This window comes from Podarcis gaigeae (genome assembly GCF_964106915.1).
Source record: "Podarcis gaigeae genome assembly, chromosome: 12".
Lineage (NCBI taxonomy): Eukaryota > Metazoa > Chordata > Lepidosauria > Squamata > Lacertidae > Podarcis > Podarcis gaigeae.
In genome coordinates, this window is record NC_139688.1 from 31,061,592 (window position 1) to 31,075,338 (window position 13,747).

Consider the following 13,747-nt stretch of genomic DNA (forward strand, 5'->3'; position numbering starts at 1 on the left):
AAAACAAAACACAGGGAGAATGAATTGCCTGATTTCACATTCTTCCAAATGTGGGACTCTGCTGCCCTCTTGTGGAATTCAGCTGGCATTTCCTCTAGATCTTTATTTGTACTGGTTCAGGAATTAATATTATTTTCATTTTTCTTTAAGGCACCATTGAAAGTTTTCTTCAAACTAATCATAGCCAGTTCCTTTAATTTCTGAAACAGGCCCCATTCCTTGTCTTATCACACTGCAGGAAATGCTTAGGGAAGGTGGCAGAGAGAATGCCTGAGATATCTTGAGCTAACTCTGCGTGGCACAAGGGATCCTAAATGAATTGGAGCTCTCGCCATCCCCCCATCAACTGATACTTCATTTCCATCTGCACTTTGCAAAATAAACAAAAAAAATCAAGCAAGCACAAGCATTAATGCACAGAAATAGTTCACCAATAAAGTGATATCTCATTGGGAAACGTGCATTGATTTTCATCAGGTTTCTCTGCATGTCATGTTCTGTTTTAGATCCAGCAATCTTACGCATGAACTTCACTTCTGTCCTCAACCTTCTCTGGAGGTGAACCCTCAGCCGGAGTTACAGCTGCTTCCCAAAGACAACTCCTGCTTTTGGAGTGTCCTGCTGTTTGCATCCATCCGACCTCTAGGTGGGCTAGAGCATTGTAAGTACTGTGTGTTCTCAACTGTGCCAGTTCACTAATAAAACAGTTGTTGTTTTTTCATTTTGTCTACAACAGTCTGATTGTCTAGATGCTAAATTTGTACAGTGGGAGAGCTGGTACCTCTCTAGAATATATGCATCCATGTCTTTATGCATCTCTGCCATTTCCCCCAGGGAGCTCAGAGCAACATGTACGGTATCTCCCTTCTGTTTTGTCCTCACATCAACCTTGTGAGGTTAGTTTAGGCTGGGAGAGAAAGTAACTGGCCTATAGTCACTTGGTGAGCTTTAGTGGAGACTTGAACTTGCATCTCGGTGACCTTAGTCTGACGCTTAAGCCCAGCCTTAGTCAACAGGGTGCCCTCAGATGTTTTGGAGTATTAAGTCCCATCATCCCTGACCAGAGCCATGAGACTGGCTGAGGTGGTCTCCCCAGTGGTCTCCCTTTTAATTTACCCCTAAAATACTTTCCTCTCCTTCTCACAGAAGGAGCCTGCCTCTCTTACCTTTTCTGGCTTAAGTCAGCAGCACTTGAAGAGCAAAAATAGCATGCCATTTTGAAACACTGATAACTTTAGCCACTGTACATGTAACAGCTTGCTAGCCTGTGCTGAATTTTGAATAAATATATATTTGATTTTGGGAGTCAGGTGTGGTGTGCCGTGCAGGAGGCCAATGCGGTGTAGTGGTTAGAGCTCAGACACGGGCTAGGGCAATATGAGTTCAAGTCTTCTACTGGCAATGAAGTCCTTTAGGTCCAGCCTGCCTCATAGGGTTGTTATGAAGATAAATTTGGGAGGGGGAGAACCACAAACGCCACCCTGGTGCTCCCTAAAATAAGGGAGTATATGAAAATTAGTATTTTAGCCAGAGCTGCTCCTTATAGATGACTTTGCATTCTTTTCTGGACCCAGAGCATAGCAAAGACTCTTCCTAAAAGATTGTGAAATGTTTGTGCAAAATGCATAAGTTGACATATTCGGACTACCTATTTAGAATATTTTGTTTTGTGAACTTGATGCTTTGCTTATCTTCAAAAGGACGGCTCAAATATCCCAAGGAAGTTTGACAAGCCTGCCATCTTGTGGATTGTAGCCATAACTGTTTTCCTCACTGCAAGACACAAGCCATATACTTGGCAGAATTGATCACCAGGTTGTTTTAAACTCTTGCTCTATTCTGCATTTTCCACCTTTCTCATACCTTTTGGTGCAAATGCTACCTGTCTGCTACCACTATGGGAAAGGATGAGAGCTCAGTGTTGGGGCACTAGCTTCAGAAGCTGCATAGTGGCAGCTGGCATAGGCAAATCTGGGCTAAATCAGTTTAACCTGGTGTAACACAGCTTCCCATTCCCTAATTCCAGTTACTGGTGATTTCTTGCTTCCTGCAAAATAAAGTTCTGTAAGGTCTTTAAAAACAGAATATTGGGATAGTAACACAGGATAGTCATAATTATGATCGTTTGATAACTAGGCTGAATACCTCCTTTTTATTGGACCATTAGTCTCCCTGGAGAAGTGTGGGAGGAGGGAAATGTTGAGCAGCTTTCAGGGGTGTGGGGCTTCTGTCATTATTGCTATTCTTTTGTTTATATCCCACCCTTCCGGCTGGGTTTCCCCATCCATTCTTCCAGCACATATAAAAACACAATAAAACATCAAACATTAAAATATAGGAAGTCAAACATTAAAAAAAGACCTTTTAAATATGAAGTGCTTAAAGTTCCCCCCTTTCCATCTCTTATTTCACCCCCATTTTACTTAAGAAGCTGGAATGCTGCCTGACTGCTCTGCACAGCTGAGTTAAAACTTGAAGCAACACCAAGACTTCCTGCCCCAATTAAAGAAAAATCCACTTCATAGTTAAAAGGTAACTCCACCCTCCAGAGGAATAAGTCTTAGAATTTTCACCCTGTCCTCAAAGTGGAATAAATGTGGAGGTGGGGTGGGGGTGCTGGCCTGCCCCCTACAAAATGCTGTAAGAAGCTGGACCCAGTTCTCTTCAGGCAAGAATTAGATGATTTCCACCAGGAATGTGGAACCTCTCTCTCTCTCTCTCTCTCTCTCTCTCTCTCTCTCTCTCTCTCTCTCTCACACACACACACACACACACACACACACACTGATGTTGTTGGTCATTTGGTCTCCAGTTCATCAGTCCCAGACAGCATAAACCAATAGTCAGGGATGCTGGAAGCTGTTGCTGGCATCCATCTGTCTCGAGAGAGACCCGCTTTTGGTCTTGTCTGCTCAATCTGCTAGAGCCTGTCCTTACATGCAGGGAGAGCCCCCTACCTCACTGAGGGTTTAAGACCCATTGGCTACCCTCACCTGGTTTAGCCAGCCAGTCCAAGCTGTACTTGGGATGTGGCTGTTGTCACATCCCAACAGCTTCATGGAGCCACAGGTGAGCACTGAGTGCAGTGTGGGGACCAAAGGTGGAAAAAACTACCCCAGAAGGAGCACAATGTGTCCCCCACCAGAGGTACTACCCCTCCCCTAACATCCCAACGACAACCTTGGGGAAGGGAAAGATTCCCCACCCATTTGTTTGGTACTAGGTATGTGCTGTAGTTACAGTGTATTCACTTAAAGTGGTTAGTAGAAGAGGAAAATCACACTCCCGTCTCCCCTGATTCTAACCCAGAACTTAATTAATGCCAAAGACCCATGGAATTCTGTGGGAAGTAAGTGAGCCAGCTGTTACCCCAAATATGCTCTGTTCCCAGTTGCATATATACCAGCCTTCCTCATGTCCTCTAGACATTTTAGACCACAACTCCCACTAGCCGCAGCCAGCATGACTATGCAGGTTGATGTGAGTTGCAGTTCAAAACATCTGGAGGGCACCAGGTTGGGAAAGGCTGATAGATATTGTGAATTGCTTTCTAAAGTGCATTCTGAGCACATCTTCTATACTTTCAGTGGAGGCAGGAAACACTTCAGTTATCTGCCACTTCTTCTTCAATCAGTCGGTAATTTACTTGTGCTGTTCCCATCAGAGTTGCTCCCCTGTAATAGTCCTATAGAGACCAAATAGGGTCTGTAGCAGACAATTGGAAGAGAACTCCCATGACACGTTTTTGATCTTGCAGTCAAATGCTGCTTGCTTTCTTGTTCTTTGCAGGATAATCGACAATTTGTCCTTTTGCAAAGAAAGGGGCCTGTGGTTTTCCAGGATGCTCCCACAGGTATGTACTTGCTCCTTCTAGTTTTTAGCCCATAGTTTGAAAGCAGCCATGCTTGACCCTTAATCGTGAAATGCTAATGCCTACAATTCTAAGAGAACAGAATCAGAGCCAGCCCCACTCACTCTGAACTCTCTGTTCCTTAGCTACACAGAGAGTTTCCTAGCTCAGTCCATCTAATACATTGCACACTGTGGACATCTCCAGACAACCTGTTTGATGAGCATTCATCTAATTTGCATGCACAAAGCTACATGGAGATTAGATCACATTGGGTCTTTACTCAGCATTTGTACTGATTTGTTTACAGGGCAGTTATATGACAATGACAAGTCATCCTGCATTCATCCTGATTTGCTTGTGAGATGTTTATCATGTCTTCCCATTAGCCATTAGTTTATCCCACTTTTCTTTTCAAAAATTATTTTGACAAAGTAATAATAAATAAATAAGAATAAAAATGTGCACCCACCACCGAGACCATTCCATTATAAATATCCAACCTCCCAAAATTTCAACACCTCTTGCAATGGTTTGACCCCTTTCTGTTTTAACAGTACAAATTCTACAAACACCTTCCATATCTCCTCAAAATCATTTCTCCTGCATATTCCCCATCTTACCTTAATGGCACATGTTAATTTGTCATTAATAGCTATATCCCACACCTCTTTATACCATTCTTCCATTTTATATTCTGCTTGCCCCTTCCACTTCCTAGCTATAATAATGTGTGCAGCTGTCAATAAATTTGTGAGCAAGTCCTTCATAGCCTGTGAACCTTCCACCCCATCGTAAATTGATAATCATGCTACCTCTGGACTTCTGGTCAGCTTTAACCCGGTGTATCCCACACTTTTCAATGAATTACCTAGTCAATATCCAACCTGGAAGAAGCCTGTGATGTGTTTTTCTTCATTGGTTTTGTTCTGCTAGGGTGATTGAGGTACCTTAATCCACATTACATGCGCAAACCTTAAGTTCAGGTATGCAATTTCACAAAATAGTGACAGTCAAGATATGCCCTATATTGATATACGATATACGATATCTTTATTGTCATTGTCCCTTGCGGAACAATGAAATTGAAAACTACATAAAACTACATAAAAACTACATAAAACTACCACAAAACTACATAAAACTACATCCACAGGCCCCAATACAAAGGCGAGCAGTTCCAACTTGTATTTTAAGGGATACCTCTGTGTGTTTGGCACATGTAACTGATAAATCACTAGTTTTGCCTCTTGGGAAGATTCTGTAGATGCCCTTTTTGGATTCCTTGCACACTTGTTTTTCTTTCAGCCTCTATTATTTATTCTGATAATAAATGCAAGGGCAGGGGCCAAAGCTAGTATCAGGCACCTTCCAATGCCTTCACGTGTCTTATTTATGCAACACTAACCTAAAGCAGAGGATGAGAAGTGAGCAATGGAGACAGTGGCACTAAGGTGGCCCCATGCAGGTCACAAGGACTGCCCATAATCTAAAGTCAACCCTTCATTAAGACTGCAGTGTATGCTTCAGCTTGCAGCTATTCTGTAGGAAGACAGATTATTTGTTGTGAGATTAGCCATTGTATAAAACATTACTAAATTAATAAGCCATTGTATGAAACATTACTAAATCCATACTTCATGCTTCGGAAATTTTTGCAGGACAACTGGTGGGGAGAGTAAATTAAAGTAGTGGACAGCTGACAGAATATAGAATTGAGGAATGTCTTAGATAGCATTCCTTGTTATGAGAATAGGGCAGGGGTCAGCAACCTTTTTCAGCTGTGGGCTGGTCCACTGTCCCTCAGACCATGAACAAAAGTACTAGGAACAATATTGCTTTGTGTTTGGGATTTGAGTGCATGCTCATAGGAAGAACAAACCAGTGGCACTTGTGACTCTGGTGCACTAATGAATGTTCACAGCAGCTTGTGTACCTGGTTGTAGATAAAGTTTCTGAACAGAAAGTATCTTTGTGTCAGGGACCGTGCTGATGGTGGCTGCACTGAGGAGGAATGGTAGGAGCCTTCCCCTCCCCCTGTGCCTGATCAGGAGCAGGGAAGTAGCATTGATTTGGAACAGTGGTTTGCAGAGGGATATAGTTCAGAAGGCAGAAGCTGGGAAGTACTGGGAGGGGAATAGGCAGGAGAAGAACTGGGAGAAAGAGAGTTAACAAACTCCCTTTCGCTGGAAAGTGTCCATCCGCTCAGTCAAGGAGAACAGATAAGGTGGCAGTACAGAAAGCACAGTGGTTGTGAGATCAGGTTGCAATACGTGGAAGTGACGGGGGAGACTAGGGAGGGAGTGGGTGGAAGCCTTAATTGGGAGCACCTTCATTCCAAGGAATGGATTCTTTGTTCTTGCTGTGATCGTTAAAATTTCTAACTGGTACAAGACTCCTTTCGCTTTCTTCTGCTTATCTATGGCCAAAGGGGGGGGGGAGGAAGCCGAGTCCCTGAAGCCTGACACTATGTGTGCCAGTAAGAGCAGCTGGTAAGAGGTGTGAAGGCTACCCTGCATGCATGGCCTTGCAGCAAAAGGAGGAATGTACATCCCCTTTGTAAATTGGGGAGGTGAAAATAAGGTGTGTTAATACCTGAAAATTGTAAAGTACAAACACCCTGTCATATTGTTCAGCTTGGGGATCAGTTCCTATCTTTGACTTCATGGTATGAGAAAGCTGGTATGCTTTAGGTCTTATTCCAGTTATCTCTCCAACCCCAGAACGCAAATACAAAGAAATGTCCTCGGACAACTTTTATCTAGTAAACTTGGGAGCTGACCTGGGCTTGGGAATTCGGGTCTCAGCATCATTATATTCTGTGTATATTTGAAAATTATTCCAAATCCTTTCCTTGGCACTCCTGAAACACTCCTAGGTTTTTTAATACTTGTTTTCAATACAATTTTCACACAAACACTCCACCCATCCTCTGTACTACACGAGCTTCATTAAAACCTGCTGGAGACGTGCTTTCATTTACACCTGGACTTCATTAATCTTTTCATTTAGTTTGCTTTGATGGCTTCTAGGTTGTTTTATCAGTCCACGTCTCTCACCTCCCCCCCCCCCCCATCACAGTTGAGGCCCTTTCTTCCTAATGGGACACTTTTGAATCTAAGCCCTGCTTTGATTCACATTGAACCTAGCTATAAATACCTGCTTTAGGGTTTTCCTAGTCAAAGTTTAGGAGTGACTTGTGATTCACTTTGTTCAGCAGTAGGTCTCTGTTTAACTAATTGGATTGCATCAAAAGCAACAAAAGCTGGCGGATCCTCTTGCCCCCCCCTTTTTTATGATGGGGAGAAGTTTGGTTCTTTACTTTCAGAACTCCCTCTTAGAGTGGTGTTAAGTTGAAACTCACACGGTGTTCTTTATCATGTCATCTACCACTTCTGTCTTCTTTTAGGAGACACAAGAAAGAAATGAAAGGAAATGGTCCTTGAAATACACAATCATTAGTGACTTTTTAAAATGCCTTTGATGTCAGCATGTTCAGGGATATTTGAGAGACAGAATGGGAACGGAAATATTCCTCCAGAGACAGCAGGAAACCACTTTGGGAGAAGTGTTTAAAAGTCAACTCTGACTGGGGGAAGAGAAAGATCTTATTCATTTGGTATCGGATTGCATTACAGATTATGCTGCCCCTTACCGGAACCACAGGTTCGGATCATATGTCAGCATAATAATCTGATACACACTATGTTCTCCTTTAAACGGTGGTCAAAGGTTCATTCTGGTAGATGGAACAAACATTTGTATTCAGCAGGCATGATGTCCAAAATGTTTGTGTTGCCTGCAATCCCACAGGTCTGCTTAATGTGGGACTGTTTTTGTCAAGCTAAGTGACCTCCTGACTGAAGTCAAAGGATATTTCCATATGGCTTTGCCTCTCTGCATCTTATTTTTTAGCTGTACTGTAACCATTGTCTGGCACATAATGTGGGTTTGCCTCTGGAAAGCTAGGCTCTGTGGCTTCGTTGTTGCATTGTGGTGCCAATGTCAACTACACACAGTGCCCTTTTTGGTGTGTGGAAATCCCACCACATATTTGCATTCACCAGAAATGGCAGAATATAGCTTGCATAGAGAGGAACCTTGGTTACCTGAAGTCACCCTAAGGATGTATTTCAAGTGCATTATTTGCACTCAACGACCTTTTGGGCTTGATGCTTTTTAAAAGCTGTCATATGAACACCATTCTAATAACATTATAGCCAATTAAAACAGAGGCTGCCCGCCTCCGAAATGGATTAAAGCTGTCAGAGCGATCAATAAAAGCGAAGCAAATATCCAGCTGAGGGGGGAAAGGGCCATCTGTTCTTATCACTTTAGGAATGGAAGAAAAGTGGTCCAGCAGGGAGGGATACCAAAGAGGGGAGAGGAGCACACAATATGCCATGTGTCTTCCTGTCAAGAGTATTAACATTCTCTCCATACATGCTCAACTATGCCAATCATTTGTGAATTTTGTTATTCCAGAGCATGCAGAAATTTCTGGAGGCAGTTTGGAGCTAGGGGTTGGTGAACTTGAAGTCTTTGGCTCAGAACAAGAAAAAAAAAGGTATGATAAAAGTGATTCCATATTTTATCTAAAGCCTATCACCATCTTTTCTCTGGGAGGTGGAGGAAAAGGACTTTTCTTCTTCTTTTTAAAAGTCATTGTAAGGTTTTCTGCTAATGACAAGCTTGAGATATCCCTCCCTCCTGCTTCTATGCCACACATTCACACTGATCCCACAAAGGTGATGTCACTACAGAAGTAAGCTTCTATGCATATAGCAGACATCTCTATATTGTACTGAAATTCTCATCTGGGCCCCATTCAGCTGAGCATTCTTATTCCAGCTTCCATGATCCAAAAGGTCTTACTGGATTTGTTTTATTTTCTTGGTGTGCAGCACTCAGGTACCTCACATCTTTCAGTACTGAAAGGTGATGTTTGTTATTACTCCGTGACCAGATAACACTTCAGTTATGACGAAGACACACCAGTTTTCTGTTAATATTTATTGTCTGCATTACCGCAGTTATGTACAAATCTCCCATATGAAAATGTAAGGACTTTTTACATTTTCACATGTGATCTGCATTAACTGAATAATGTTTGGTGACAATATACACAAATTTGCAGTAGTACATAAACATTTTGTGCATTAAAAAAAGAAAGAAATATACATAATTTAAAAAATAAAAATGCATTACACCATTTACAAATTAACAAAAAGCAAATTCTCCCCAGACAGTCGCCTCCATACTCTACAGAAAAAAAAATCTTTTCAAGTAAATTAAGTTAGGCAAAATAATTTTTTTAAACTTTGGGTGAGCACAATTTACAAAAGGTAAAAAGACAGATCTGTTTCCTTCCAGTGAGTTTTTTTTTTACAGTGATGATTACAGAATTGCTGAAATCGTTTTGTGTATGTAGTGCTGAATTTGAAAAAAAAGATGCTTAAAATTTCTGTGATAGGATGAGGATTTTAAGATCCAGAGACCGTAACAAATATAATCAGGCTTGTTCAGAACCAGCAAACATTGAAGAAGAATTGTTCTAGTTCTCAAAGCAGACGTAACAATCTTTTAAAACCCACCATTTTAAAACAGAAATCACAAACCTCCACAATAAGAAGAAAATGTCTAGTCAGCTATTTTTTGGAATGGATCAAAGAGAATTGGTCACTGAAAACATTATTTTCACTAACTAACAATCTACCGAAGTGGCTGCTTTAGGCACTGGATTTGTAGAAACACATCTTAAAAGCAACTTATTTTTATACAGATACTTCTTATATTCCTGTTTCAGTGCTACCGTTCTGATCTCTAGATTTAACAAAATCCAGACTGCAATTGTGGCCTTCCCACAGCCTTCCTCTCAATAATCTTTTAAAATAATTCTTTCTTTTTACAATTAAAGAACATCCTTTGTGCATCTCCCCCCCTTTTTTTTACACCCTGTACTGTAAATTGAAGATGCACATGTCTTGTGAAGCAATCCCTACCTGGGAGCATGTCCCACCAAACACCATGGGACTTACTTCCAAGTAAGCATGCATAGGATTGCACAGATAATGCAGTAAAAGTTCAACTAACCATTCATTCAATTTGCTAGTCAGTTTCTCAACGTTTAATATCAGTAAATTGGCTGTGTTTTATATCCACTTATTTTGGACCTTTCTCAAGGCTGCTTGGAATAACCCTTGTGTTCCTGTTATTTTACTGCTAATAACAAGTTATGATAAATCCTCATTTCGAAAAACAAACAAACGAAAAGCAGCATGAGATCAGACACTCTGATGTTGTGTGTGTCAACACCAGAGACTTCATGGTGGAAGCTTACTCCCAACAAGTTCATAAATCTAATTGTGAATCAGTGCTAAAAATAAATGCATATTTTTCCTGTCTAGGTAGCCATATTTGCATGAAACAGCTGAGAGTATTGACTTTTATCAATGGGCAATATAGCGGGGTGCATTAGGAACAGTTTAGCTTATTGATACAAACCTGAGAAATTAGAACTAAAATCATTAATGTGTAATGGATGCCTGATAAAGTTGATTAATTGTATTGCTCATTAACCTGCAACTAGACAGACATAGATGATGTCTTTAAATATTGACCTTACATTTTGCAAAGGTTGAGGATTTCTAGCTAAAGGGGCTTCATATTGTAAGTTAATACACCAAAAACCCATTGGAATGGAAAAAGTTACTAGAGATTAAGCAGCTGTAATTGCCAGAAATATGATAAAGGAGTTGTACAGTTTTGAATATTCACGGAGTGGTGTAGGTTGGCTGTGTCTCATTCAAAGGAATTCTTGATCAGTTCCAGGGGCGCCGACTTATAAAAAATATTGGGGGGGGGGCGGGGGCCCATACCGACTTATAAAAAATATTGGGGGGGCCCAAGACCTCCAAACCGCTGCTGCTGGGGGAACGAAAGGGGCGAGCCCCGGGCTGCCCCGACCTTAAGTGAACCTGTGAGGGCCCGCCCTTTGCGGCAGCCGATTGGCTGCTGCCGTGGGCGGTGAATATTAATGAGCTAGGGGGAATCCCCGCTTCTCCTGGGGCTGACGCCAGCCCCGCAAGATTGTTGATGGGTCGAGAGCCCGCAACCCCACCCCCTCTCTAGATCGGGAGTGGCTTTGTTTTAACTCATTACTGAATGTATTTTAAAAGGTAACTATCCTCAAACAAGGAAAATAAAAAATACCAACATAATTTTGTGATTTTACAAAGCATAATATAACTAATAATTTTCTTTAATTATTGGGGGGGCAGAGCCCCCCCAAACGAATTTTTGAGGGGGCTCGGGCCCCCTCAGGCCCCATGGAGTCGGCGCCTATGATCAGTTCTATCCATTGAAATCAATAGGCAAGGAAGCTCTGAGAGTGAAATAGAATCCCCACACTTCAACTAGGCAGTTGGACAATAATGTTTAAGAATTTAAAAAATATTTCTTGAGTCAGGATGGGGTGGGGTGGAATCAGTCAAGACTACACCAGGTTATTTCAAATGGAAAGAGTGCTTATTGATCTTCAGCAGTGCATTAGCAGGAGAAAAATAAACAGATATTTTGCATCTTTCAGCTTGAAAATATTGGATTATTGTTTAGATAAGTATTTCCCCCAAGATTAGTGGGCAACCACTTTTTTTCTTTCTTTCTTTTTTTACAAAGTTAGCAATATAAAAATCTAGTTGTAAACAACCTTCAAAGTAATTAGAAATCAACTTGAAAATCTATTATCTGTAGAAGTTGGACAGAATCAGAAAGTAGACACTTAATGTTACTGCCATGGTATTGACTACAAAACAGCTGCTGTTACAAGAAATGGTATAAACAGTACTTGCATTAGCTGGTTTGATCCAGTCACAGTCCAGAAACTGATCTCTACTCTCAACAGGACTCAAGAACTTACTGATAAACGTCTGTGCGATGCGATTTGCTGCATCCTTTCCTTCATCCTTTTCTGAAAAGAGGCAGTTTCTATGGCAATACTAGGTAATAAGTGCATATCATGCTGCACTAATATAGTGCAAAAAATTGCCTTCCATGTAGCAAAAAAGTTGCAGGCAACAGTTTGAAAGTAAGAGAAAGTAAAAACTTATTACACACGGATATTAATTTCCAGACAACCTCTATAAAACATTGAACCTGAAAATGCTTCTCTCCTTGATAAGTGTGTCTATATGGCGCTTTAGTACCTGGAACTGGTTGTATAGGACAGAGTCTTTTGCAAGCCTGCATCCTGGGAAAGAGGTTAAGAAAACCTACCCTCCCCTGCCAAAATGCCAGAACTTGCTCATTGGGTTGTTATTGTCAGTTAACATGTTGCTAAGCTCTAAAATGCCCCTTTAGCCAGTATATCATTTGACAAGTTAATACATATGGTGCAACGGAGTATATAAATTGTATATCAAGCATTATAGACATCTTGGTATGATCTCCTCATGCTTACTGACTACATTAGCTTAATGCAGAAGATAGTTCTGGCATCAAGACACTCAGATGTCAATATTAGGTCATATACAATGGGCTGGAGACACAAGCGGTTTTGCAGTTCATAAGTTTCAAAGAAGGCCACATTAAGATTCCCAGCTGCTGTGCTAACAAGATAAATTTGCCGCCATAATTTGCTGTACTGACTGATGGTCTAGAACAAAGCATGTTTCTTGGAATATCCATGGCCATTGTGAAGTCTTTTTTTTTTTTTGTCTTGTGGTGTAACATCTGCTCAGTAACATACACACGTATGTGTTGTCTTTGAACACTACAGTTTCAAGAGACTAAAGTCAATGGGAAGTCATTATTTTACATATCTGCATCTCCATCGTAAGCCAGAGTTAAAGGTTTGAGACGGTTGTTCTGTCTTCTTTGAGGCTTCTTTGGCTTTTTGCTGCAACATGGGAGGGGAGGAAAAACCAACTTTAAAAATTCAGATCACAAAGTGGTCAAAACAACATTACTTATCTGGGGCAAAATTAAAATCTTAACTCACATGGGAATTGCTTTAACTGTTAACCGTGAAAAATAGATAACTGTATTTTTCGCTCCATAAAATGCACCTGACCATAAGGCACACCTAGTTTTTAGAGAGGGAATGCAAGAAAAAAAAATTTAAAGGGAGTGCTGAGCAGAGCCTGTATGTATCTCAGGCTCTGCTCAGCGCTCCCTTTCATGAGCCGCGTGGCTTTTCCCTGAGGAGGGAGAAGGGCAGCCCGTCAGTACACGCTCTGCGCGGCTCTTTAAAGGGAGCGCGGCTCTTGGGGGTTTTTGTGGGAGGCGGGGGAAGTCACTTCCCCCACCTCCCACAAGAGCCGTGCACTCTTTAAAGGGAGTGTGGGGCTCTGTCCCTTCCCCCACCTCCTGCAAAAGCCAGGGATAGTCATGCGAAGCCTCTGTAGGGCAGCGGGATGAAGGCTCCCCGCTGCCCTGTGGAGGCTTCGCACAGCTAAGCTAGAAGCCAGGACAGCCAGCGGGATCACAGCACAGCAATCCCGCTGGCTGTCCAGGCTTCTTGCTTGGCCGCATGCAGCCTCTCCCGGGCAAGGGGAGCCTTCATCCCCTGCCCAGGAGAGGTTGCCCACGGCTAAGGCTCCCCCAAGAACTGTGTTTCCTTTAAAGAGCACACAGTGTGTGTGTGCGGCTCTTGGGGGCTTTTCCCCGAGGAGGGAGAAGGGCAGCCCCACACGGCTCTTTAAAGGGAGCTCTGAGCAGAGCCTCCTGCCTGCATTCGCTCTATAAGACGCACACACACTTCCCCTTACTTTTTAGGAGGGGGAAAGTGTGTCTTATAGAGCGAAAAATGCAGTACTTGGCTGTTGCATTTGCTAATTGTCTGATTCAAGTCAAACTTCTGATGAAAGCTAACATCCAACTCATATTTGTATCCAGTAA

General features: G+C 41.9%; 1 protein-coding gene and 1 long non-coding RNA gene across 3 annotated transcripts in view; one reads left to right on the plus strand and one right to left on the minus strand.

Annotated features, from left to right (window-relative positions):
* Positions 1-8,524, plus strand: part of LOC310828248 — a 34,976-nt gene extending 26,452 nt beyond the window's left edge. The window contains exons 4-7 of the long non-coding RNA XR_014556779.1: positions 507-665; positions 2,432-2,532; positions 3,790-3,853; positions 8,336-8,524. This is a non-coding gene — a long non-coding RNA (uncharacterized lncRNA). The remainder of the gene's footprint in view (positions 1-506; positions 666-2,431; positions 2,533-3,789; positions 3,854-8,335) is intronic.
* A 1,263-nt stretch (positions 8,525-9,787) lies between these two features.
* The window catches only part of THSD7A (thrombospondin type 1 domain containing 7A), a 265,935-nt gene continuing 261,975 nt past the window's right edge, over positions 9,788-13,747 (minus strand). For both annotated transcript variants that reach the window (XM_083705189.1, XM_083705190.1), the window contains 2 exons: positions 11,192-12,746; positions 9,788-10,666 (listed from right to left, as the gene is read on the minus strand). In XM_083705189.1, coding sequence (XP_083561315.1) covers positions 12,662-12,746 — 85 coding nt within the window. In that variant the 3' untranslated portion in view covers positions 9,788-10,666; positions 11,192-12,661. The remainder of the gene's footprint in view (positions 10,667-11,191; positions 12,747-13,747) is intronic.